Source organism: Rhipicephalus microplus, unplaced genomic scaffold, assembly GCF_043290135.1.
Source record: "Rhipicephalus microplus isolate Deutch F79 unplaced genomic scaffold, USDA_Rmic scaffold_23, whole genome shotgun sequence".
Taxonomy (NCBI): Eukaryota; Metazoa; Arthropoda; class Arachnida; order Ixodida; family Ixodidae; genus Rhipicephalus; species Rhipicephalus microplus.
The window spans coordinates 5,586,451-5,612,292 of record NW_027464596.1 but is presented as its reverse complement, the minus strand read 5'-3'; the positions used below and the strand labels follow the sequence as shown (position 1 = coordinate 5,612,292).

General features: G+C 44.1%; 1 protein-coding gene and 1 long non-coding RNA gene across 3 annotated transcripts in view; one reads left to right on the top strand and one right to left on the bottom strand.

Moving 5' to 3' along the window:
- The first annotated feature begins 1,624 nt into the window (after nucleotides 1-1,624).
- The window catches only part of LOC142786363 (uncharacterized), a 230,395-nt gene continuing 206,177 nt past the window's right edge, over nucleotides 1,625-25,842 (top strand). For both annotated transcript variants that reach the window (XM_075884021.1, XM_075884020.1), the window contains exon 1: nucleotides 1,625-3,003. In XM_075884021.1, the coding sequence (XP_075740136.1) occupies nucleotides 2,218-3,003 (786 nt within the window). In that variant the 5' untranslated portion in view covers nucleotides 1,625-2,217. The remainder of the gene's footprint in view (nucleotides 3,004-25,842) is intronic.
- LOC142786364 (uncharacterized) lies at nucleotides 12,877-18,016 on the bottom strand. Its single transcript, XR_012889023.1, has 3 exons — nucleotides 17,860-18,016; nucleotides 16,462-16,547; nucleotides 12,877-16,102 (listed from the first exon to the last, which is right to left on the bottom strand). It is a non-coding gene; the product is annotated as an uncharacterized LOC142786364 (long non-coding RNA).

Below are 25,842 nucleotides of genomic sequence, written 5' to 3'. Positions count from 1 at the left end.
TCCTTGACTTTGAACTTCACTTAAATCCGGAGTGGGACTTTCTTTTCGACTGGCGACCTTCTTCTTTGTGTGCAAGAGACGTTGTCTCTATTAGTGCCCGAAAGCATCTCTGGAAGTTCTTGTCTAAATCGGCGGACCGAGACAGTCTCAGCTTCTGTTGCTACTGTTGTTTAAACTATGATTCCGCACATGGAAAGGAAGTCTAGCTGGTTTGAGCTTTCGCTTGCAGTCTTTTCCAAGAGTTTCGTGAAAGAAATCGCAAGTTTGCTAATCTTGCATATTATATTGCACTGATGTTCAGTTGATTGGTTGGCCTGGCGGCGCTTGAAACCGAAATTTGGTTTTGGTTACGGATAGATGTCCAGATAGTGTCACATGGCTCCATAGTTTCTAGAATACTTTACGGTATGGTAGGCATTTGATTTGGGATCCCCCACTTCTAGGTAGAATGGTACATGTGGTCCGTGAAATAGATGATGGTGGAGGTGGTTTTTCCCAGTATTCGACCACTGAGGATTTCATAGCCATCTGGCTTCTTCCTTTCCATTAGTTGTTCCACTGTCATTCCTTGTAGTAGTCCGTGTATGACACCCATTGAAACCTTTGCCACGGTTCGAATGTATGGTGTCAAGCTCCAGTCGGTTCCGTTCAATTGTATGGTTTTAATGCTTTGTGGGACTTCGAAGGCAACATAGTTGTCGGGAGTGTTTGCTATGATGATATTTTGGCTCCATTGCACTTGAATTGTGACTATTGTCCAGAATGTTTCAGAGTCCATCCTGCTAGCACTTGCTAATGCATACGTTATTGCTACTCTTGACCGTTTTGAAAGTTTCAATCTTGGCTGTGGTCAATGACTTAATTTATCGCTCATAGGAGTGGTGGCATGTACTTTTTCTTAGATTGACATACAAAGGAGTTATTGCACATTTCCCAGAAACAAAAAAAGAGTATAGAGTGAGGAAATGAGATTCAGGTTATCGGGAGAGTTGTATTCATTCGCGAAAATCCCTTGGTTCCATTATGCCACAGCACTTTCGTTTAACGACACAACAGAGCACTATGAGCCGTAAATTAGAACTTCAGTTACGATGTTGAGTGCATCATGGAAACCAATACAGCCGGTAATTGATACCGGCTTCTCACGAAAGAAAAAAATTAAATTTGAGTAAAGGGCTGTAATTATAGATTTGAATATGTGCCGCTCCTGTTTGCCTGGTGCACTCATTCAATCGAACGCAATGCCAGTATTAAACATAACCGCTTCATACGTACAACATTAGTTCCAGAGCTATAACTAGGCTCGTCCACTAAGTTAAACCACATCGAATGCAAGAGTGCCTTGCACACACGTGTCCTTCTCAAAGTAAGGCATCGGGAATGAAGTAACGCTCTCTAAAGCGTTAACATTAAATCAATTCATTTCAAAGTAATGAAAACAACACTCATGTATTCATATGCATTTAATCATTCGTCATGCATTGTTGACCACAAGGGACGATTTTGGTTGCGGAGCGTCAATGCACAGCGACGTTGCCAAAACGCCGTGCCACGTGTTCAGCTGAATATTATCCCCGTACACAGCAATGCCCATTTAAACCATTGACGCGTATCAGTGCATCGGTGCCCATAACACACGCGCATTCATTCTCGCTACTAACTTCCACAGCTACGACGCGATCAGAGTAGTGGATGTTTCTATTGTTCTCGAAACTCCACCCTCAGAAGCGAAAGCACCCTTTCGTCATCCAACATCACCTTGACAAGTGGTATATATGCCACGTGCTGTGCGAGTGACGAACACCGAGATATATTGCGCAGGAATTCGGTCAGCCATAGCTACCCTCCATGGCAGGTCTCTTCCGACTGCGTCGAACCGTAACACCGGCCGCGCCAAAGGAAAGCGAACGGGGGCAGCCGAGCAGGTAGTTTGCTCCCAGTCGAAGCTCGCGCGTGCGGCGCTCCCGCGCAGCTCCGCGGCGTGTGCGGCGCAGGGCTGCTGCCGATGCCGGCAGCGAGCGGTTTGTCAGAGCAGTCGCGGCTGCCGTTCGAGAACGGGGGCAGTGAGCAGCGGCTCCTTCTCGAAGCGCGAGCGAGGGCCGCTCAAGCGCGCCCCGCTCCCTCCTACGATCGCCGGCGGCGCGCGAGGCGGTGTGGTGCCGGCGGCTCACGCCGTCCGCCGCCCGACCTCAGTCGCCGTCGCGGACAGCGGCCGGCATGCGGAGCGCATCCGGCACTGGCGGTAGCTCCAACGCCAGCGCTGGGCTCGTCACTCGAGATTACGACGTGTGGTTCGATGCTGAATCGGCGACCATTTCAGCGACCGCCGCGGCGGTCGTCGAGGGACCGACACCCGTGCATCTTCTTTGTACCAGTCTCGCGGCGACCGTCGGACTCGTGCTGAACGCGTACATCCTCGTCGTCCTTTTCTGGCAGCGCCAGTTCCGCACGGCCAACAGCCTGCTCCTTCTGCACCTCGCCTTCGTCGACAGCGTGTTCTGCTTGCTCGTGCTTGCCTCGAACGCCGTGTTCGGTGGACTATCGGCATCTGCCGAGGTGATCGACGCCTCCGGTGCATGTTACGTCCAGGGCGTTTTGTGGGCAGTCGTGCCCGCCGTGGCGGTGTGGACGCTCTGCGGCCTCAGCTGCGACCGGTACGCTGCCATCGCCAGTCCGCTCCATTACTCGCGCCTAGTGAACACGCGGCGGACGTGCGCCTTCCTCGGCGTGTCCTGGATTGTCGCGGCGGGTGCGGCCGTGCCCCCGCTCGTAGGAGTGTGTCCGTACTCCTACGGTCCGTCGCGATGTGTGTGCGTCGCCGCGTGCGCCGGCAGCGGTGCGGACTCGCAAGCCCCGGCGTCATCGCCCGTGGGACTGGGATATGCGCTAAGCTACGTGTGGCTGTCCCTCGTCTTTCCGGCGTCACTGATCGCTGCAAGCAATCTGCAGGTGCTCCTCATCGCCCGCACGCACAGGCATCGCATCGTGGCTGCCATCTACGAGGTCAGTGGTGCCCTGGCACCTGTTGCTTTTCAGGCTGCGCGAACTTCACAGCAGTCAATCTTCTGTCTGCGTGCCCGCAGCGAAGAGCTATGCACTTTTAAAACCTGATGTCCAGAATAAATGTCTCATTATGGCAGACCGTGACCTCTCAGTTAGGGACTTTTTCTAGAATCTTAGCAATATGTCTCGCACACAGGTGAACGACATTGGTTTGGATAAAACCTAAAAACGTAAAAGGAGAAAGGTCGTCATAATCACGAAATGGAAACGTTGGTTACATTTTGCACTTTACAACTTGTTGCATAAGGTGGTTAATATGTAACAGTTCAGAGATTAATAAAATACCGCTAATGATGACGCACTGGAAGCCGATGACTCCAGCGGCGATCACTGTCTTTGACTGTTACTTCTGATTTGTTTTCAATCATTTTAAAATCTCGAAGAAGTATAGCTAACCTTCAATGAGCAACCATAAGGCAGACAGGGCGCAATTTGGTTTGGTGTGGGTGAATGATTTAGAACAATGATATGGTAACTTCAGAAGAGCTGTTTTTTTAATGACGTGACAGTGCATGGGATCAAATAATGACTATGGCAGACGTGAAGAAACAAGTATAGTCTTTTGGTATAGCTCACCTACTCGTGTTGTCCTAAGTGACTAAGGATTCCAACTGGACATTAGCGGGTAACACGAGAATATTTGAGTACGCTATTACATACAAACGTTTTTTTTTATCTGTGCTGTCTGTGTCGCTGAGCAAAAATCACATCTTTTTTATTTGAATTTCTGAACACAATCAATATAAAACTTCGCATTGTTTTGCAATATACCTGTAGTTGGTGTTTAGATTATCTAATAATTACGATTATATGAACAAAAATTTGTCTAGTGTCCGCAACATGCGCACACCATACTGCCGCTCCCACGCGAGCGCTGCATGTGAGACCTGCCGATACATGCGAGGAAAATTCAGATAAACTTGCTTTTAATAGAGCATTGCTCCTATATAAAGCAATTGTCAAACATGCCACTTATCGTAGAAGGATGACACGTTGCTGTTTTGTACCCGCGTAGCACGCTAGCCAACTGCCGACCTATAAAGTTCGTAGATTCGCACATGTTCTTGCGCTGACTGCGGTTGACTATTTTCGGCGCAGGACAACGGGCTCGTACTTTCAAGGTTGCTCTGACGCGCATGCTCTGTAACGGCGTGTTGACGTGCGATGAAGATTAGTGAAGTATATATAAAAAAAGAAAATACTTCTCGGGAGATTTGTGTCCTCGTTAGGCATAGCCAAATAAAACCAGACAATTACGCCTAGGAAAACACATGTGCACGGCACATAACTTGTTCGTTTCACTGCGAAAGCACTTACAAGATCGCATCAAGGGCAATTTTTTGCGCCGTAGTTGTCCACCGTTGGTGCCCGTAATCACTATCGCTCGATATAGTAAAAGAAAACGAAATAATAAAAGAAACAAATACACAAGATGGAACGACAACCTAGTTTCTCACTGTAGCAGTCCATGATTTTACCGCAGAGCCATGTCGATGCCCGAAACTCCTTTGCAAAAGCACTTTATACCGGCATTATGTCAGGAACGAACTTTGTTAACATGTAATATAGCATGGTGGAAGAGTGAAATACCAACCAGGCCTCACTCAACGCGAATTCTGTAACCAGTCGTGGCATAATACGAAATGCGCAACAAGTGGTTGGTTGAATTTTCGCAACCCGTAATAAATGGCTTAGAGAAAATTCTACATCTTCAACAGCCAGTGAATCGACCAAGTGCTCGTAATTCTTTGCATATGCGTAGGGGGCACCTCGATGTTCATCATAATGACGAATAATTGCGTAGTAGGTGCTTTCATTGCTTGACAAAAATTATGAGTTTTTACTGAGTACCCTGCAAACAGACTTGTGCTAGTAGCCCCAAGAAAGATGCAAGGGGTTGCAGAAATGCCGCTCATCCAACTTCCGCTGGAATAACGGTATATATATAAGGAAGAAATGATAACGTTTTAGGGTAATAAATATCAAGTAAATTATAGAATTTTATGGGTATAAATTATAACATAAACTGAAATTATCTGAAGTTGACGATAAAACAGTTCTGTTTGGTTGACTCAAACCTGCGACCTTCCATTTCAGTATAGCTCAAACTTAACAAATTTTGTACCATACTTTCTTATACTGTAAACCGGATCAATATGGTTATGTTCAGAAAGTATTAAAAAATCTAAATAAATAAGTGGTGCATATCAATCTCATTAATGATTTTGTTTGGTAGAACACATCAGGTGAATGAGTAAAACATTTGCGTATGAAACTCCCATATTTATATTGTATTGTTTATTCTGCTTCTATTTCTTACGCCTATTGTGTATTTGACCTCCGTAGACATCAGCAGCTGTAAGTTATTTTATGCACGTTCCAATAAAATTAAATGAACGCGCCAAACAAGCTTAATAAAGTTAATATGTAAGGAGTGTGTTAGCTTATCCCTATTACAAAATAGGACAAATATATCACACCGTCATATTAGCATCTGATGCCGGACCCGAACAATCTTGATGATGCATGATGGTTCTTCAGCACGGCTTTGAATTAAAACAGTTGTAAAAAGTGTTTAACAAGAATTTAAGTAAAGTCCCGGCCCTATGCGTAACATGAAAGGCACATTACAGCCTTAAATGCTGTAGCAGAAAAAACTACAGTTCTTGTCGTAAGAAAATTCTGAAGAGTTGCTGCAACATTTAAAATAACAGTCGCATATAATTAGCACTTATTTTTAACAAACAGCATCAATGCAGTCATTAGATATGCCTGTTTTCCAAGTCGTCTGCAGTATTGAAGTGAACTTAGTGAAAGCATGCATAACAGGGATGGTGAATATGAATTAAGAGCAATTAATAACGGCTCTCTCAATGCTGTTTTTCATCGGATGGCGGCGCTACAGTGGAGCCACGTCATTGGGCGTCCATAAAGCGCTCTCTAAGTTCGTACACTTGCGCCATGAATGCATGTTCTGCTATACTTACGACTGCAAAATCGTGTTATCGTCTATCTTCCTGAAAGCCACGAGTAGGCAACATCGAAATTTGTTGGCGGGTTTGTTGGCGTGAATGCATAATGTGTATTTATTGTGAAACGGCACCACAAGAAACGATACAGGATAAAGCGCTTTGCCTTCTCTGTTTTTTTTTTCTTGTGGTTTCGCATCGCGCTAAATATTGCTGCAGGCTGCATGAAAAGTATCTTCTACGACGCTTGTTCTCAAAAACGCTCAATATTTTTTTTTCCAATAGCACTTTCACTTGAGAGAGTTTGTACATAATTGGATAGGCTTCAGCGCGATCTAGACGAAGACTATAAGAGACACACAGAGAACAGACGAGTGCTCGCCTGTGTTCTGTGTGTATCTTATGGTCCTCGTCTGGATCGCGCTGAAGCCTATAAATATGCAATAATTTTTGCTTAGGACAAAAAAATTGATCTATAGATATGTCCAAGACGTTTCAGCTACATCACAGGCTTTACCCAGCCAGCGCCGTAAAAAGTGGAAAGAATGGTAACTATTCTAATAACAAAAAAAAAAAGACCATGAAGGTCACAACGATACAACACTACACGCTTGTCTTCACAAGCAGCGACCTGTAACATCGCTATTAAAGGTTCACTTTTTTTTCTTAAGGGGTCTGCCTAAAATAAACATCGGCAGCGTGGTCGCCGCGGTGAAGAAGGCGCTCATTTTCCCCTCGCATATTTGTCAGTGAAGTGATCAGTCTCATGGCTGAAATCCGCAATGACTACGCAGCGGCAAAGCTTTTAGATAGTTCACGCTAGAAGTGCCAACACAATCAAAACACAGAAAGTTTATCTTCTGAAATTTTGCTACTTTGTACACACTGTTTTACGATGTACTTCAGTGTCGCCTTATTGGCCAGCTAAAATCTGTGTTTTGCACATTTAACCACTAAACGAACAGTGTGCATGGGAATGAAAACGCTTGGGTTCGAGCTTATTATGTTTGATATCTTATTTTAATTAGCCACGCATGATACCGAGGCAAAAAAATATCGGCTTAGTTGCGCAATATGATGATACGCAGATGATTAGCGCTGAATAGCCTATACATAAGAATACCTTGACTCCATTAAATATATCTGACAGCGCCTATAGTCGGCGTCGTTTTCGGGGAGCTCCACATCAGCTCCTTTACAAGTTCTACAAACTAACAAGCTTTCTTGTAGCATATTTCGATACGATCCGGCTGGTTTCTGCGAAAATAATCATTGTGAGAGTTTAGTTTACTCAGACTGCTGTGATTGATTTATTCGTAGGGTTTAACGTCCCAAAACCACCATTTGATTATGAGAGACGCCGTAGTGGAGGGCTCCGGAAATTTCGACCACCTGGGGTTCTTTAACGTGCACCCAAATCTGAGTACACGGGCCTACAACATTTCCGCCTCCATCGGAAATGCAGCCGCCACAGCCGGGATTTGATCCCGCAACCTGCGGGTCAGCAGCCGAGTACCTTAGCCACTAGACCACCGTGGCGGGGCTCAGACTGCTGTGATATATATTGCCCGCGATACCGCAACAGCTCTATAATTGCCCCAGTATTTGTATTTATGAGCATCACACTCGGTCAGAGATGCTCGCGACATAGCGCGTAGGAAGGTATAGTCTGCCAGGTTGCCTATATTTCACATTGGGGAACTATTTCGTGGAGAGGATATGTAAGTTTCTTTTTTACAGCGCAAGCTGTTATGAGATCACAACTCGGATCACGCGCGGCGCCGTAGGTGTCCACCACCACCGCCGCCGCTGGTTTGTCTAACCACATCGTACAAAACTAGAAAAAAAAACTAGCGCCAATGACACAGTGAGGATTGAACCCAGGTCTGCTGGGTGCCAGCCCAGTATTCTACCACTAAATCACGCTTTTTTTGCTTTATTACCTGTTCAGAGGGGCGTACATCAAACCACAAGCACAAAAGAAACAGGCAGTAACAGTCCGACACAAACTTAAATTCCCTAAGTGCTGCCAAGGGCTCAACCCTCGACAACCACTCAGCTACAATCTTCTGAGTTTTCTGCAGTTCAACAATCTTGGCCATACATTCACGGAAATACATTCGTGCAGGCCGTTATCCTGATCGGAATAAAATCCCGCCTTACGGGCCCGCCATAAACAGTGAAGGCCACATATCATGATCAAATCAAAAGGCATTCTCTCTTCGTCCACTATTAGCAGATATCTTATACCATAAGAATTTAAAGGTAATTTCTTCTTTAACGTCTTTTGAAGTACATACCAAAAATATACTCTCTCCCAACAGTGTAAGAAAACATGGTCTGTAGTTTCCGGGTTTTCACAGGTAAGGCTATTTTACCCCAAAGTGAGTACAAACCACGGTCTGTTTCAAATGTCCTGACAGATAATTTACCTGTGTGAAGCTTTAAAACATAAAGACTTAGCGCCAGGAGCCACTTGCATTCTCTTCACTCGTTTAAGCACATCTTGCCCTGGACCTTGATTTGATTGATATGGGGGGGTTAACGTCCCAAAACCAACCAGCGTATGATTATGAGAGACGCCGTAGTGGAGGGCTCCGGGAACTTCGACCACTTGGGGTTACTCAACGTGCACCCAAATCTGAGCACACGGGCCTACAACGTTTCTGCCTCCATCGGAAATGCAGCCGCCGCAGCAGGGATCCCATCCTGCGACCTGCGGGTCACCAGCCGAGTACTTTAGCCACTAGACCACCGCGGCGGGGCTGCCCTTGACCTTCAGTGTACTGATCACGGTACAGGGGTTCAGGTAAAACAACATCACACACATCTTTGTACAACTTTTTGCTAGTCACTGAAAACAAATATTACTTTGAAAATCTAACAGATAAAAACCGTACACTTAAAATAGACTCCTTAAGATACCTGCGGACAGCACCGGTCGTGTCATTCGTGCTAACCACATATCCAGGTAAAGCCCGCCGCTGTCTTAGTATGCACACTGCACGTAAGAAATGATACCTTGTGTAGCGAAAAAAAAAAGAACCTATTTATGGCTTAGCGTATGAAAAGATGTGGTAAACCCAGCCCTCCGTGTTTACCTCTTCGAAACATATTAGTTCGACTGCATCTTTTCCCGTTCGAGGCCCACACGAACGCAGCGAAGATGCGATGGAGCTTCGGTATGTTTGTCCTTGAAGAATGCAATACTTGCATCAGATACCAAAGTGTTGAGAAAAAAAAAAGATTACAGACAGCCACCGTCGAAAACACTGACAGATGATTACCATTGCATCTATTAGCTTTCGCCCAAATTTCTGTCGCTTGTTCTTGCCAGTGGTTCTCATTATCTTTTAATATTCTAGTGGCACCCCAAGGTACTTGACAGGTGTGGTCACCCACTTAACATTGCCAAAATAGTCTAGTCTTGATGACCTTTCTCCATGCCAGAAGACCAGACACTTTCCCAGTTTACTAGACTGCCAGTTGCATTGTTGAACCGGTACAGCGTAAGCTGTTATGAGATCACAACTCGGGTCACGCGCGGCGCTGTAGCTGTCCACCACCGCCGCCGCCACCGGTTTGCCTATTCACATCGCACGAAACAAAAAAACTTAGCACGAAAAAAAAAACTAGCGCCAACGACACAGTGGGGCTCGAACCCAAGTCCGCTGGCGGCCAGCCCAGTTTTCGACCACTGAGCCACTTTTTTTTTCTTTAATGCCTTCTTGACTACAGGTCAAGCTAATATGACAATCACTATCACACGTGTTCCATGCGTGATAACGCGTCAAACAAAAATATCACATCTTCAACACAGTCGGTAGTCTTATACACATCTCGCACTTTTATAACAGCTTCCACGAAACACTCATTAACGGATAGAGCTCTCACATCACAGTGTCTGTACGATAGCATACTACGCCAAACCGAATGAAGACCAACTAAAAATATAACATCCAAATTTTGCACAGAACTATCACAAGACAAAAAACGAGTTCCATATAAAGTAAGAGGTAAATTCTTTTTTAAAGTCCTCTGTAAAATGTCCCAAAAGAAAATAGCGTTCTTACAATCAATAAACACATGTTCAATAGTCTCAGGTTTGTTACACAGGAGACAGCTGCTTCCCCATGGTACATACATCCCTCTCTCTTCAAGCAACGTTTTTACTGGCAAGGTTCCCGTATGAAGTTTAAAAAAGAAGGTTTTCACATTGGGTGGTATACGCATGTTTTTCATTCGATTTAGTACGTCATGACGATATGATTTTTCATACTTTGAACGGTACAGGGGCACAGGAAAAACATTCTGTATTAGGTCTTTCATAAGGCGCTTTCTTTTTACATTAGTTAGGTAATCTATCGAAAACCTCGCCCTTAAGAAACGATATGAGAACACAACTTCGCGCAAGAACGGTGACAAGGTGTGTCGTTCTCGTCTGTCTGAGATTTCTCGCCGGTTCTCGCCTGTGCTTGAGATTTCCTGGCAAACTTGCCTTAGGCAGGCTTCACGTCGCGAAAGAAATTGTGTTAATACGACTCATAGAGCGTTTTAAAGCAGCGAAAGAACAACCAGTCCTCGCACAATGCAAATAGCGTAACGAAATGCGTCGTCCAATGTTCCAAACCATAACAAAATCTTGTTCTTGTTCACCTAATAACTGTGGCGCATACCCACTTCTTGCGTAATTCCTCATCGTCGTCAGCCACTGCATAAACAATCGGCACAAAATTCTTTGCAAATGTTTTGCGGATACCACGTTTATTAAAAGAATGACGAAAAATAGCAGAGCAATGCCGGCCTATTACACAAAATGATTTATAGATATTGCCGTAGTTGGTATCAAGCAATTGTGCTTGCAGCAGTTACCCAATGAGTGTTCAGAAAAGTCTCTGATAGGCCACTCTTCTAGCTTTCACTGTGACTGTGCTGTGCCTTGCGCGCAGGCCTGGTGTTTTAACGCGACAGCATTAGAGAGCTCGTGTCGCAGAAATTCCGCCGTCGGCGTTGGCACCGTTGGTTGTGAGCGAACAATAGAGAAAAAAGCGAATTTAATGGAGAATAAAACTTTCGGTATCTTGAGGACTGAACCTGGGCCGTTCGCGTGGAAATCAGGGGTCCTACCACAAAGCCACAATGTTATTTGCAGCTTTTTCGGGGAAAAACACTACATAAATGACATTTAGTGGAAGGAGTCTCCTTAACGCATTTTGTTCAACAGAGTCACGAAAGAAACGAGCGTATTCGACGAAACTACGTCGAGAAAGGCCGGGATAGTGCAGCCATCGCCGCTAAAGACACACAGGAACTTTCAAACAGCTCTAAGAATGGACAGCTATGTCTATCTAGCGGAAAACATATCATGCCTTTCAGAGGCATTGATCAAGTAAACAGCAAATGCTAGATAGTGTGCTGCCATCTGTGAAGATTTGTGAGACTCTTTATGGCCTGTGATATGGCGAGCGCGTGGCGTGTATCTTGCAGGCCATGCGACTCCTGTTTAAGATCAAAGACCTGTATATACCATCCGCGTGGGTGCGTATGTGTGTGTGTGTGTGTCTGTGTGCCATCTGTGAGACATTGTGAAAAACGAGTTTCGACCACAGCAGAGCACCGTTCTAGCAGAGGGAAGTGGCCACACTGCACGGTCACTGCAATACTATAGATACGTCGCGCTTGCGCTTGCGCGCGTTTGTGTGGCTGTGTGTGTATGTAACAAAGCATGTTATTAGGTATGCACTTAGCGGTTGAAGGGTGCACTAGGGGCCGGATTTCGCTATCGCGTTGAACTCTTGAAGGCGCAGCACAAGGGTCCCCTAATTTTTTTAGCGCCTTTGAAATCAGAATCGTAATGCAGTCGCATGGTTATTGTCATATTTTTCGCAGGACAGCACCAACATATCAATGTTGGAAAACAGTGCTACGATTTGTTTCTTTCCGGATGAGTGGCTTCGGTGCTCTGCGACTGCCCCAAGGGTCGCAGGTTCGATAGCGACTACAGCGGTGCGGTCGCATTTTGGTGGAGGCGAACTGTTAGAGGCCCGTGTACTGTGTGTTCAGTGCGCCTTAAAGAACACCAGAGGGTCAAAATGTCCGAAGCCCTCCACTATGGCGTCTCTAATAATCCTAACGTAGTTTTGGGACGTAAAGCCCAAGATATTTTTTATGATTTGTTTTTTTTTCATTTAATGTCTCATTTCAAAAGTCACAACTGCGCGCATACTTCAAGCTCATGCCCGAAGCAGTTCCACAGTAAAAATTTTTACACCCAGAAGGGTGTAAATGAGCTTGTCCCGTGGACGACACCCTAAGGGTGTTAATTCAGCACCTTCCAAAAAGGGTGCTTTTTCATGCACCCTTAGAGTAGGGTGTACATGTAAAAAAACTGTAGGGTGTTAAAAAAACACCCTTAAGGAAGGGTGCCTTCGATGTCCATCACTTTTTTAGCACCCTCTGAGGAGGGTGCGAGAAGGGTGCACAAGGGTGTTGAGTGCCCATGGAAGAGGTGCCAGTATTCTTTTAGACTGCACTAATAGATATCAGCATGCACTGATTACACACTACTTGAAGAAAGTGGTCCTCATTATCAATGGTGCGCCACCTGTCGAGCTCCATTCATTGCGTCTGGGCAAAAATATAAACACGTGCCATCGTGTATGAACTTGTGCTGGATCTATATATACTTCACAGTATATGCATAATGCGCGTTACAGAAAATGAAGCCTTGCTGCCCTTGCATATTGCGTTTATTTAATAGGCAAATAAAACAAACTTTTCTTCTGCCACACAACTTTTTCACCAGATATACGTTCACATATACGTACACTACACATGCAACACCTCAAATGTTTATTATATTTATTCAGTTTCACTTCATTGACAATTCTTTGCAACATACAATTACACTGGTTTCAGTTTAGTATACTGCTTCAAGTACATAGAGACTACAAATGAAATATACGCTAATATATCCCTATAATTCTTTCAAGTATCTACAATCCCAGTGGTTTCCAGTTTAATACTCCTTCATGTACACAATCGGTTAATAGGAATGAAGTACAAGCATATATATACTTATGATTCTTTCAAATATATACAATCACCATGATTTCACTATATACGCCTTCATGTACACAATCGTTCCCAAGAAGTGATGCACACAAAAATATATATGGATAGTGTTTTCAAATGTATATAATCACAGTGGATTAAGCTTTGTATTCCTGGATGTATAACAATTGGTTATGAGAAATGATGTACATGCAAACATATACGGGTTTTTGCACATATAACTTTAGCGAATACTTAAGAAACCAATACAATGATCAGAAACACAATAAGCTAAAAACGAACACAAAACTGAGTCAAAACACACAAAAAACAAAAGAGGTAATGCATAATTATGGCTAATGACACAGCTGGGTCACTTTATGCCAAATGTCCCAGCCATTTTGGCAACCATCTCAAATGTATTCGAAAAACTCGTGCTGCATTGAAAATAGTGAACTTCTGGAATATTTAGGAGAGGAAAAATATTTGGTCACGTGGCTGCCTTCTGAACTTCCTAGAATACCGTCTAGGTGTTGTATGTGAAAAATTTTATTTTAAAAGCACCGCTCCTTCTTTTCATACGAAACTCGGTCTACGTGTTACGTAACAAGAGCTTAATTTGGGAGAGTTGGTTCATCGTGGTTGTGTGCTAGTCACAGCGCGACAACTTTCGGAAGAGACAGAAAGGACAGGAAAGAGCACCGACTGTCAACTGAATTTAATGAATGTGCTACGAGCGCTTTTATACGGAGTACAAGAACCGTGTTCATGCGCGACGACACGTGTGAGCACTACAAAATAATCTTTAACTGTGAAAAGAATACTCCCTCTCGGAAAGGATAAGTGAACGTGTAGTGATGCACTGATCATTGGTTTACCTGATAAAAAATACTTCTACAAACATTAAATTGGCATTAAGTAAACCTATTCTCGTGACGAATGGGGCAAGATTGACTATTCCTGTTGCTGTTTAGTACACACACTTTTGAAAGCTTGCAAGGGGTGGAAAACAGCACGCTAATATCATATCTGCTGGCTATTTTTTTAATTGTGAGACACATGATGTGGTATAACATGCAAAGGTTTTGGTCATTGTTTTTTGTTGGTCCTGTCTAACTTTACTTTCTGCAGGAGGGTTTTGCAAACGGGTGTGATGATTCTGTTGGGATACCCAGCATCTTTTAGTCTTTTAATCTGGTTTTTAAACCTGACCTCACCCTTGTGCTAACATGACTTCTGAAGGGTGGCCTGAGTACATGTGGTATCAATTCCTCTTTCTACTAATTTTAAATGCCCACTATCAAAAGGCAGAACATTCTTAGCACTCCTGGGCTGATAGCACCAGCCAATACCCCAACAGCATCATCACACTTGTTTGTGAAACCCTCCTGCAGAAAGTAAAGTTAAAGGAAGCAGGACCAAAAGAAAAAGAGAATGACCAATCACCTTTGCATGTCACACGGTACACATAAGGTGTCTCACAATTTTAGGAAAAGAGCCAGCAGATATGACATTGTTGTTTTCCACCCCTTGCAAGCTTTCAAAAGTGCATGTACTTACAGCAACAGCAATAGTCAATCTTGCACCATTCGTCACTAGAATAGGTTTACTGAATGCCAATCTAATGTGTATAAGATACCGCTAACATGTGGAAAAGTAAACAGGACAAACTGGGCAATGCTTTAATGATCAAGCAAGACAGCATGCTTTAAATGTTAAGAAGAGCTATAGTAGTCTCATGGCCGGACACCGTAAAGAATGTAAGTGTAGTCCTAGGTTTCATAAAACACGGTTTTTGAAAAAAAAAGCAAGCAGAAAAATGAGAGATTTTAGAACTCTTTATCAGGAAGGCCAAGGATCAATGCATCAGTACACCTTCACTTATCTTTTCCGAAAAAGAGTATTCTTTTCTCGGTTAAAATTATTTTGTCATGGTCACACATGTGTTGTTGCAGATGAGCCCTGGTCTTGTGCTCGGTATAAAAACGCTCGTAGCACCTTCAATAAAATTCAGTTGACAGCGCTCTTTCCTGTCCTTTTTGCGATAAGATTTTTATTACAGAAATAATTTCATTTTCTTACAATTTAGGTATAATGATGAGTTTTCATTGTATCACAACATGGAGCAAATTGCATCTCAATACGGACAAAAATCACAATTTTGTGAAATTCGTGATATTTTCTCGTATATTTCGGCAGCTTGAGAGGTCTAAACATATTTTTTCCTCAAAACATACCTTCTGTGGAGTAAATATTCACTGCTCAGATATTCATACAAAGTGCAATATTGCAATAAAAAATGCAAACATAACACATTTTGGCTTTATTCTTGGAAGCGAATGTGGCTAAAAAATTGCACTATTACTATTGAGCTTCAAATACCTTACAGAAGCACATTTACCTAACAGGTAGACCGATTTTGCTTTAGAAAAAATAAGCGGTAGTTTTAAAACGAAATTTTCCACAAACAGCACACAGACGGCATTATGCCAGGAAGTTATAAGCCAGCCATATGAACAAAACTTTTTTTCTTGCTGAAATATTCTAGCAGTTCACTGTTTTCAACGCAGTAAGTCAGCACTTTTTTTTTTCAAATACAATTCAGATGGTCGCCAAAGTGGCTGGGACGTTTGGCATGGAATGGTCCAGCTATATTTAAGCAAAATAACTTACACAAATAACAATGTTTGTTCATCTACCATGACCACACTAGAAAAAGTTGTTCAGGCATTGTGACACTAAAATTTTCAGTGTCGTACTGCCTGAACAACTTCTTTGATAAATTCCAAACTCACGCCGAGACAAATCCGCTCAATCACGGTGGTTGTTAAAGGCCTTGCGGCCGTAGACAATGTTGAAAATAAAAAAAAATCAACTCATCAGTGCTGTCACTCCTTCTTCGTCATTACTGACACGGAAGATTTTTCGGTTATCCATGTGGAGGTTCAGGAAGTAGGCTTGCTCTAGACTGGGGCCGGGGGGTAGACTACGCAGGACGTCAGCGGCACCCTCTCATCCTGTAATAAGAGCAAATATGACTTCTCTTAAAAGGATGTTCGTGCTGTTCTGGCAGCACCATATATAAAGAATGTGTAGTGTGTATCCTTCGAAATGGCGTGTAATTGACATTACACTGAACTCGAAGCATACAACCCATACATTCTAATAATTTCGTATGATAAAGAGTTTTCCAGCATACAGCAAATTCCCGAAATGAGGTGAAGTGTAAGACTACAGCTCGAAAATGGCACTTACGAAAGCCTAAACTCACCTAAGAATCAAATTCCTTATAGGGTAGTGAGCCAGTGTGAAAAACAATTCCTAAAGTACAACGCTCAGAACATGTAACATTAATCAAAATGCACAAGAAACTCACCTCTTCATGTACAAACAGTGAAGACATCTCTGCTTTCTCTTTTACATGAGAACAAATGATCTTGGGCGTGGCTGTAGCGAAGAGGTCTGCAAAAAAAAAGTAAAAGATTTACTGATTTTAATCACGCCTCTAACAATCTGAGGAATTATTACAAGTCACCAATCAGTGCAATTCTGACTGCCTCTATAAGGGCATCAAAAATGAACAATTTTCTCGTTCTTTCTACCCTCACAAGACGCTCCGTCAATGGAATCTAATCCAAATTTGACGCTGTGCTTCCTATTTGCCTGCTTTCTAGACGTAGGGCTGCGAACATGTGTTTTGTGCACCTAATCTAGCACAGAAATTCGTCATCTATAATTCAATCATCTTAATTCATTGTAATTTGATAAAATATGTGATAGCTCGTCCAGTTTTTAAAGAGTTGCGGGCCTGCAATAGGCACTGCCTTGCACGTATTAAAGTACGTCTTAAAAAAAAATTTCAAAGCTTGCTTTCAGAAAAAGCGTCTGGCATATTTCGACAACCAAGCCCATCCTCTGATGGCAATCAGGGGCACGCTATTAGCGATTATTGACTACGGGATTTACAAACGTAACCCGTGCCTAAATACTCAGTTAAATACAATCACGCAAGTAAGAGCGCTCGAACGCGGCAACGCGCGCGGACGCCGACTACGTTGCAGCAACCATGCTAGAGCAATCGCACATACCTCCAACAGTCACGTATACTCTCTCGATTCTGTTATAACGCCGAACATTATCGCAGATGAAAGCGAAGCACGAAAACACCAAACAGAAACGAGGGAAAACAACGCAAGGCGATGGCCACAACAACGCGCCTTTGGAAGTCTGCTAGATCTTTCCCTGTTGCTGGTGGCACTTGTCCTAAATAGCTTAAAAGACCGAGGCGCACGTGCTGGGAGCATCGCGGCATATCAGCACCTCCAACTATACCGTCTTTAAGCAAAAAAAAAAAAAAGCCATTTCGTACAGTGCGCCTCTGTACATAATTTTTGCTTTTTCTTTCTTTTTTTACGCTTACACCTACAGAAGCACGTTGCACATTTGAGTATTAATAGAAATTTTATTACGATGTAGCCCAAAGCACATCTTAAAACAATATCAATCACTTTGTGCAGTGTAGAGACAATGTGCGATCAGCAACTAATCCCGCCCTTGTTAAGTGATCACATCACTCACTGTATGAGTGATGCAGGCACTTACGCAACATCGCGCATAGCAGTGTGAACTCGTTAAGTCACACGTTTAATCGGGCATCTGCAACAGGCCCGCGAACGCATGCTGTTGTAAATGGCTGGCAGCCTACTTCGGCAGAGCTGCTGCAGGCGCCCAGCTAGCGCTGTACGATTACTACCTACGAAAACAGTACACTCACCGTTAACAGGCCCACGTTGTCCGTGTCTGCCACTCCATGAATATTCCTTAATCCGAGCGTCACTTCGAACACGGTGTCATGCGTGACCACCATTGAATATGCGCCTGTTCGCTAGAATACACACAGCGACCAAGACCCCAGACCAACGCAACGCATTTGAAAGACGATGCGACAGAGGGAGCAACTTTGAGAGAGAGAAGAAGGAGGCACTGGCGGCGGCGTGGCGGCGCCGCAGCTGTCCACGCAGGTGTTCGGTGACGCAACTCTTCGCTTATCTACGCCGCCGTTGTGGGAGCAACGCTGGCCAGGGTGAGCGGGGGGGAGGGGGGAGGGGAGGAGCGGGAAACCCGCCAAGGCGGCGCCGAAAGGCAAACGCTATGGCGCATACGGCGGACGGCCGTTCGGCGCGGAATGACTCCTTGTAAACGGCAACTCTCCTCCCAGCCAGTCGCACAGCGACGCAGATTATTTACCAGCCTCGGGTTCTTTGAGTATTTTGACGGAATGCGATTGCAGTGGGCGAAAAATAGTGAAGCAAAACTTGCGGAAAACAAAGTGCACCATGGAATGGCCAGAAACAATAATTATTTCGTCCTCGGTGGCATTAGCGGGAGAGCATCGCCGCACCTTTTTCCAGAGGAATTTCTTTTCGCATTGTCTGTGTCTGGCTATTCCGCGTATGGTGCCGCAAACACTGAATGCGTAGTCGAAGCTGGAACAAATTAATCCACAGTCGCGGATGTTTATTACAAGGCTTGTCACGCACCACGAAACGTGCCGAGGTTGTTATAACAAACTTTTTGCTGACCACATGATCAGCACATAATTCCGTATGGTTGCCCAATGAGCTAGCTAAGCACCTGTAGCAAAGGCAGGGCACGTTCTTGTTAAACGTTGTTAATATAAACGATGGTTGTGCATAAGTGCAGTGACAGCTTTCCGTGTGAATTGGTCATAACCCACGTTTTCGAGCGTAGAAGCGCCTCAGCGGACCTAATCAGCTACCACAGCAAGTTCGTAAGCAATGATTTGGTACGAAAGTGTGCAGCTGTTTTCCATGTACTGAATAGTCCGTGTACAGTGCGTTGACCACCACCATTTCTTAAGCCACCTCCCATATAGACTCCCAGTCTGAACAGGTGTGGGACCTTAAACACTAAGAAGCAGTGCCCCCTCCCCCCTCGCACACACACACGAAATTTGAGGGCGCACGGGCTGATACACACGCATACTTATTCACAGGCGCACACACATACACGTATACACACATACGGCAACACACACACGCGACCGTAAACGCACGCATGCATGGGCGTACACATGTGCACAGGCACGCTAACACAAGCACGGACTCGCACATACACGCGCACGCACACATGCACGGGTGTACACACAATCGCGCTTACACGCGAACACATGCGCAGGCTCACGCACACACACCCATACTCGGGCGAACATTATGTTCCTGTATATAATCCACAGCAAACATGTAGCTTATAACCAACGCTAAGGAAAGCTTTCGTAACATGGATTGCAGTTAATTGCCATTATAGATGAAACGCGATTTGCTTCTGCTGACATTCTGCTGTATTCGGAGAGCCCCTTCACACATTCTAAGTCAATTAGGCCGTCATTTAACGCAAGGTCCACATATTCGTGCAGTAGCTGCGCTGCTCAGCCGCCAATCCGAAGGTCGCGGGTTCGATGCCGGCCGTGGCAGTCGAATTTAGGCGGAGGCGAAAATGTGGAAGCCTTTGCACTGTGCGATATGAGCGCTCATTAAAGAACACCACATGGTGAAAATCTGCAGCTTTCCACTACGACGACCCTCATAATCATATCGAGGTTTTTGAGACGTAAAATCCCAAATATTATAATTATGTGTTCTTCTTATGCTGCATATTCCATCCGATGAATCGGCACCTACACCCTTCTCAGGCACAAAAGCACCCTTAGAGCCTATTTTAGGGTGCTATCGAGGCAAGCACCCAAACAAAAGGGTGCTTTTTTTTCAATCGACCATTTATGGGTGTTAAAGGGTGTTGCAAAGGGTGCTTTCTCATAAAAGCACCCTTTTTACACCCTTTTGGGTGCAAAATTTTTTACTGTGATAGCATATTCGATGTTGATTCATTAGACAAATATCTTTACAGTAAAGGATTTTCTTTCCTGAAATGTCAAAGATAATATCGTATAGCTGACGTTTCTTTCTTATAACGCAGTAAACCATTTTACATTAACTTTCGGGCAGATAAGGTCAGATGTGGTGCCCTTAGTGCTTGTCTTTGTTCCCATATGGCGGCTTGTACTCGTTAATCACGGACAGAATTTTGCATTGCATACCTGACTTTCTGCAGTATGCCAACCCATAGTTCTTGCCTCGCAGGGTTTCAAGATGCACTGTTTACAATATACGTAACTAAACCAGGTAAAAGTAACATGGTCACTGACCATAGAAAGAAAATATATAAAAAAGTCGTTTTGACTCCTTTGACGGAAGCCGAATGAAAAAGCTGCCACCAAGGCAGCCACAACGTTCATTTTCGTGTTATTTTTGTGGTCGATCTCCTTGTTTTTAATTTATCGTATTACTTACTGATCACGCGGCCTTTTCTCAAAGATCTACTTCACGTAACGTTACCGTGTAAGTTTGCATTTTCGCTACTTAGAGTACAATGTTCCTCGCTGATTCCTCTCCGGCGCAGTTGTTGTTGAGTTGTTACAAAATGATAATTCAGTGTTTTTTTTATAGTGTTCTTTCCAGAATGCGATTACCTCCGAGCTTTCAGTCGCGACTGAAGGTTTTATTCACGCGAGAATTGCTCACATTGAAGCGCTTGACGCACATAAGTACTTCTGCCTTTTTCATCAACCATGCATGGTGTGAGAAACGAAACACAGATAAATTAGATGCTTTGAGGCGATCAACGAAAACAAAATTACTGTGCTTGCGCACCCTGCCACGGTGGTCAGTGGCTAAAGTACTCGACTGCTGACCCGCAGGTTGCAGTGCTGTAGGCCCGTCTGCTCAGATATGAGTGCCCGTTAAAGAACCCTAGGCGGTGCAAATTTTTGGAACCCTTCACTACGGCGTTTCTCATATTCATATGGTGGTATTGGGACTTCCAACCTCACGTGTCATCAATTACCGCTTGTGTGCAAACCACCGTTTCAAGTGGGAGGACCTTGTCAGGCGTTAATGCCTTTCGTATAACTACTTTTGTAAGTATAATTTTCTACGCTCGAATAAAGAAGGTCAACTTGATACGTCATGAAATAGTTCCTTTTCAGTTATTTTCCTTCTTTCTCTTGCGTTTTTTGCTGCATATTGCAAATGACGTCACACTGACGCACCTGTACCGCATTTAGAGGCTTTACACATAGGCGTCTGAAATGTGACGTGTTTCTTCGTCTTTCTTCCTCCGTAGAGTGCGTAAGTACTCGAGAGGGCGTTCAACCGCAAGCGTCACACAGCAAAGAACAAGTGCTCTGTAACGAGTGTCATCGCTAATCGTCTTTAATTGATTAATTTATTTTTTTTGTTTTCCACACAATGGTTGATAAAAAAGGCCAGAGTGCTGACGTTCGCATGTGCGGCTTTTTTGGTATGAATGATTCTTGCGTGAATAAAGCAATCAGTCGTGAGTCAAAGCTTCTGCCGAGTGGTATTTTTTCTGGTGTCCTTGCTGTTTTGTTTATGCTCTGAGTGAAGATGCAGGAAATTGGGGCTAGGCGGCATGGAGCCACCCCTTGGTGGTCTCCCATGTCCTATGTTTTAGGTTTATACGATAACGCCAGCGTGCACTCAATATGTTTGTCTGTCGGTGCAGCACGAAAACAGCGCGCACGAACCCTCCGGAGCTTTTCTACGAGTGCTTTCCAAGCTATAGCTTTTGCATGAAAAATGATAACATCGGAAAAATTATAAAACACACCATTCTTTATCGACGCTGTCGGTTCACAGATAAGGTGCAGGGAGCGCGCATCGCGCGTGGTTGCCTCGATTTGGTGTCCCCACACACGCTTGTTTCATGTATGCTGGCAATTTCCTGATGGCGAACAATATGGCATACAGTCTACATTGGTCTGTTTCAATAAACAAACGAGGCATGCATAAAGCCTCAGCTGAGTGATGGACGGGCCGTGGCATCTCTAACCGTTATCACTGTATACGCAAGGGACCGCTGTAGCGGAAGTATTGAAAATGTCTGAAAATAGTTTATTAAGTACTGATAAAAAACGGGCGCCTATGACGTCCTGTGCATGGCGTACGCAAGATTTTTTTTGTGCGTGTGTAAGTCCTTGGCTGCTTCACTGTCGCCATTACTCAACTGGCATCACGCTCTACGTTTTTCGGCTTCTAAGCGAGCGATTTCTAGAGGCATTTGTGTTTTTGTAATGTATGCTAGTACATTGAGTGGATGGTGCTTAGAGAAACATGATCATATGCCGTGTGGTGTGACTTTTTTAACGTGGTTTTTATTGTTCTCTTTCAATAATAATAATAATAATAATAATAATAATAATAATAATAATAATAATAATAATATAATAATAATATCAATAATATTGTCTAAGCTAGTTAAGAAAGGGCTAATCATAGGCTTGCGCACCGTTCTTCTTCTAAGGGTGAGAGAGGAGCGAAGGTTCACCGCAGTGCATCCTCTTGAGGGATAAGGGATGGCTATCCTCCTCCTGCCCCTCGTACTTCCCGCCTATGTAACTTACACCCATAATAACGAAAAGCTCATGCCCACATACCATGGTCCATGGCTTTATAAGAAATTTAGAGTTGAATGATCAAGATAAAGCCATGCTGTTTGTTTGCCAATTTACTGCAGCACAGAAACGCGACCATACTCACTCCTATGACTCAATAAGCTATAGTCTAGTGCCGTTTGTGCCCGCAGGTACAGGCCAACAAATGCTGCTTACGCTTCATTTTCATAAATGTGATAGCTCTACCTGTAACGTCCGTGGCGGTGTTATGCCGTATAGTCATATACTGGCGTCAGGCGCCTGTGTAGTCAACGCTTCTGTCAAACCCGCTATGTTCAAACAACTACTCAAATTAATCAAGTGGGTCGGTTCACCTCTCCAGACTTTCCTCAAAGTTCGAGTTCTCGCTGTTTGCTTCCCACGCCCCCGATTCTTACAATTCGTAGGTTCTGCCGTAAGTATTGTTCATTTTTTTTTATTTCACCGCCATCATATTGGCACAAGTTTTACTGTCGCCTTCTCGTGGCAATGGTATGCTTAGGTGCTATGAGACAGTACAGCCTTAGAAACAGCTTAGCGAGAATCATGCAATGTCAACTTAACATCTTACGTTCCTTTGCTAATGCAGAAAATAAATAAAAGACAGCGACATCGTCTTTGTCATACCCTCTTGCTGTTCTACTCAAGCGAGCACTCGACTGACGAGCATAACTGCAGCGCAAACATGCTTGCCCATCTGGTTAGGGTTTGCCGAACGATCGGCGGTTTCTTATTACCAGCCATCGCAGTATGCTTCGGATGACATCAGTACTAGAATCGCATAGAATCCACAGAGCACGCTGTCTTTTTTTTTTTTTCATTGGTGCTGCTCTTACCTATGACACTTTATACTTGCTTTTCTGTATATTTTAGCCCCATCTGTGACGGCATCAGCAGTTTGGTGATTTTTTTTCTTTTTTTGTTATTTTTATGGCATCTGAAGTGCATAAACTATTTCGAAATCTTGAATTTCTTTTCTTGATTTCGAAGCCCTGAGACACAGTGCTTCCGAGAGGAAGACGGAAAAGTCTCCGAGTTTCAGGAACGGTTGCCGTTGATAAATGTTATAATCACGATAATTATTCCATAATAATAGTAAGCAAGCTACAGTTCATTATATATCTGTGTTCCTAATTTACTCACGATACGCATTGGCATTTGTGAACTGCAACCGGTGAGACGCTGAAGCAAACATATACGGTTGGCGCAGATTTTTATACGAGTATTATAGTTTTTGGGCTCAAAAATGCCCACTTTCAGTAACGCTTGATGCAAGACGTAGAAAAAGAAGTCATAAATGCGAGAAGGCGCAGTTGGGTGCAATTCACTTCGTCAATACACAGTGCGATACAATGTTTTAAGGCGGCAATTCACAATTCCTAAAGCACAATAAACTTGCAAAACGAAGTGGATTCGCTGTATATCAGAAGTTTGCGCATGCCCAAAGACATCCTCGAAATAAAATATACACCGGAATCTGCGAACATTTCTTCTCAGAGATATATTTATACGTTATCATCAGTCATCATGAAGATTTTCTCATGCATGTAAAGTTTTAGGATATATGCGAACATTTCTTCTCAGAGAAATATATTCATACGTTATCATCAGTCTTTATGAGGATGTTTTCATGCATGTAAAGCTTTAGGATATATGTTTGCTTCGGTTTCACTTGTGGTTTACGGTAGCACACGTTATTTGTCGACAAACAAAAACTGATAAACTCCTCTTTTGATCTCGTTAGCGGTCAGTAGCGCCCATGACGCGAACACCCACTTACTCTCGCGAGCTCGCCCGAACAGCCGCTTCGCGTGGCCTCCACGGCGCGGTTCGAATACGGCATTTCTCGGTACAATAAACTCTTCGCTGCTGCGGCGGCGACGGCATTCCGCGTTTACGGGGTCAGCACGGCTCGCTTCCATTGTTGCGTCGAGCCACCTAAGTTTTTCTGATCCCGTCCAGGAGGAGGAAGTACGTTAGGCCGGCAGCAGCAGCCGCGAAACAAAAGACTGGGGTCCCTCGCGCGAAGGCTGCCTGGTGGCTTCCTCCTCCTCTCATTGGTCGGCGAGGATTGCCCTTTGGCGGCCCGCACGCTTCCGCGGGAGTGGAATGGCCCTGCCTGATGGACACCGCCCCGCTGGCTATGCCTACCCTTCACGATGCTCCTCAGCGTTGCTCAACGGCTGTTCGAAGTTGTGGTATCTGCTTCGCACCGTTCGCCGCTCTTAGACCATCCAGCCTTAGAAGCAACTGCGGGCGTCGATTTGCATGCCACATGATCTTCTTTCTTTTCTTCGAATCTATATCGCAGCTACTGCAGTACACCCATAAGTGTACAACGAACGTCCACAGTGACTTTCAAGGCTGCATTATCTGGTCGTTTTTAGGAAAGGTCGCGTAAAACAAAGAAAAAATAGCCCTCAGCGTTCCCTTTCTTCTTATATTTGTCGTGTTTGTTTCTTTCGTTCACAAGTAAAGTATCGGTACTTTTTTGCCATAAATGTCGGCGCTATAGGGTGAAGGTTGGAACTAGGTTACACAAATTATGCACCGATTTGATTGCGTCAATCAAGTTGAATTCGTACTGCTTTTGAAAACAGCGATGACTTCAGTGATGAAACAGCAGCGATGACTTCAATCCTGGCTGCCTGACAACGCCTTAGCTTTCTTTGTTTTGCTTGGCTTGAGCAGCGCGTTTGTGTGAATCCTGCGTTTTCGTTGTGCTGCTTCAGGTGATCTGTCGTAAAGTCAAGAGCGCGAATAGGATTATTTGAAGCTACGATCATTGCAATCTAGTAACATGCAAGCAAATCCGTATGTCTTTCCAGCCAGCGTGGCCCAAGCGTGCGTCTCTAGCTGCCTCATCACTGCCATCATGGGTCCAGCGTAGATTTCAGAATCACTGCTCAAAAGAAGATCAAACCGGAAATTATTGTCTACGCAGTGAATCACCGCGAATTCATATTCCTCAGTGTTTTTTTTTACGTCAAGTGGACAATGATAATGTGGTGACGACAATGGGGGTGTCGACCACATGCCTATAGATGTGTGCGCCGAACAGACGAAATGAAACTTGAAACTGGCGAGACAATTTTGTGTTGGAGCGCGGGAGGTGACCACTTGGCATAAAGCGCAGCAAATTAGCGGGCTTTACACCAGTTTTGAATTGGGTTCGATATTGGTCCTACTAATTGATAATTCATATAATAATTAATCTCTCTGTTG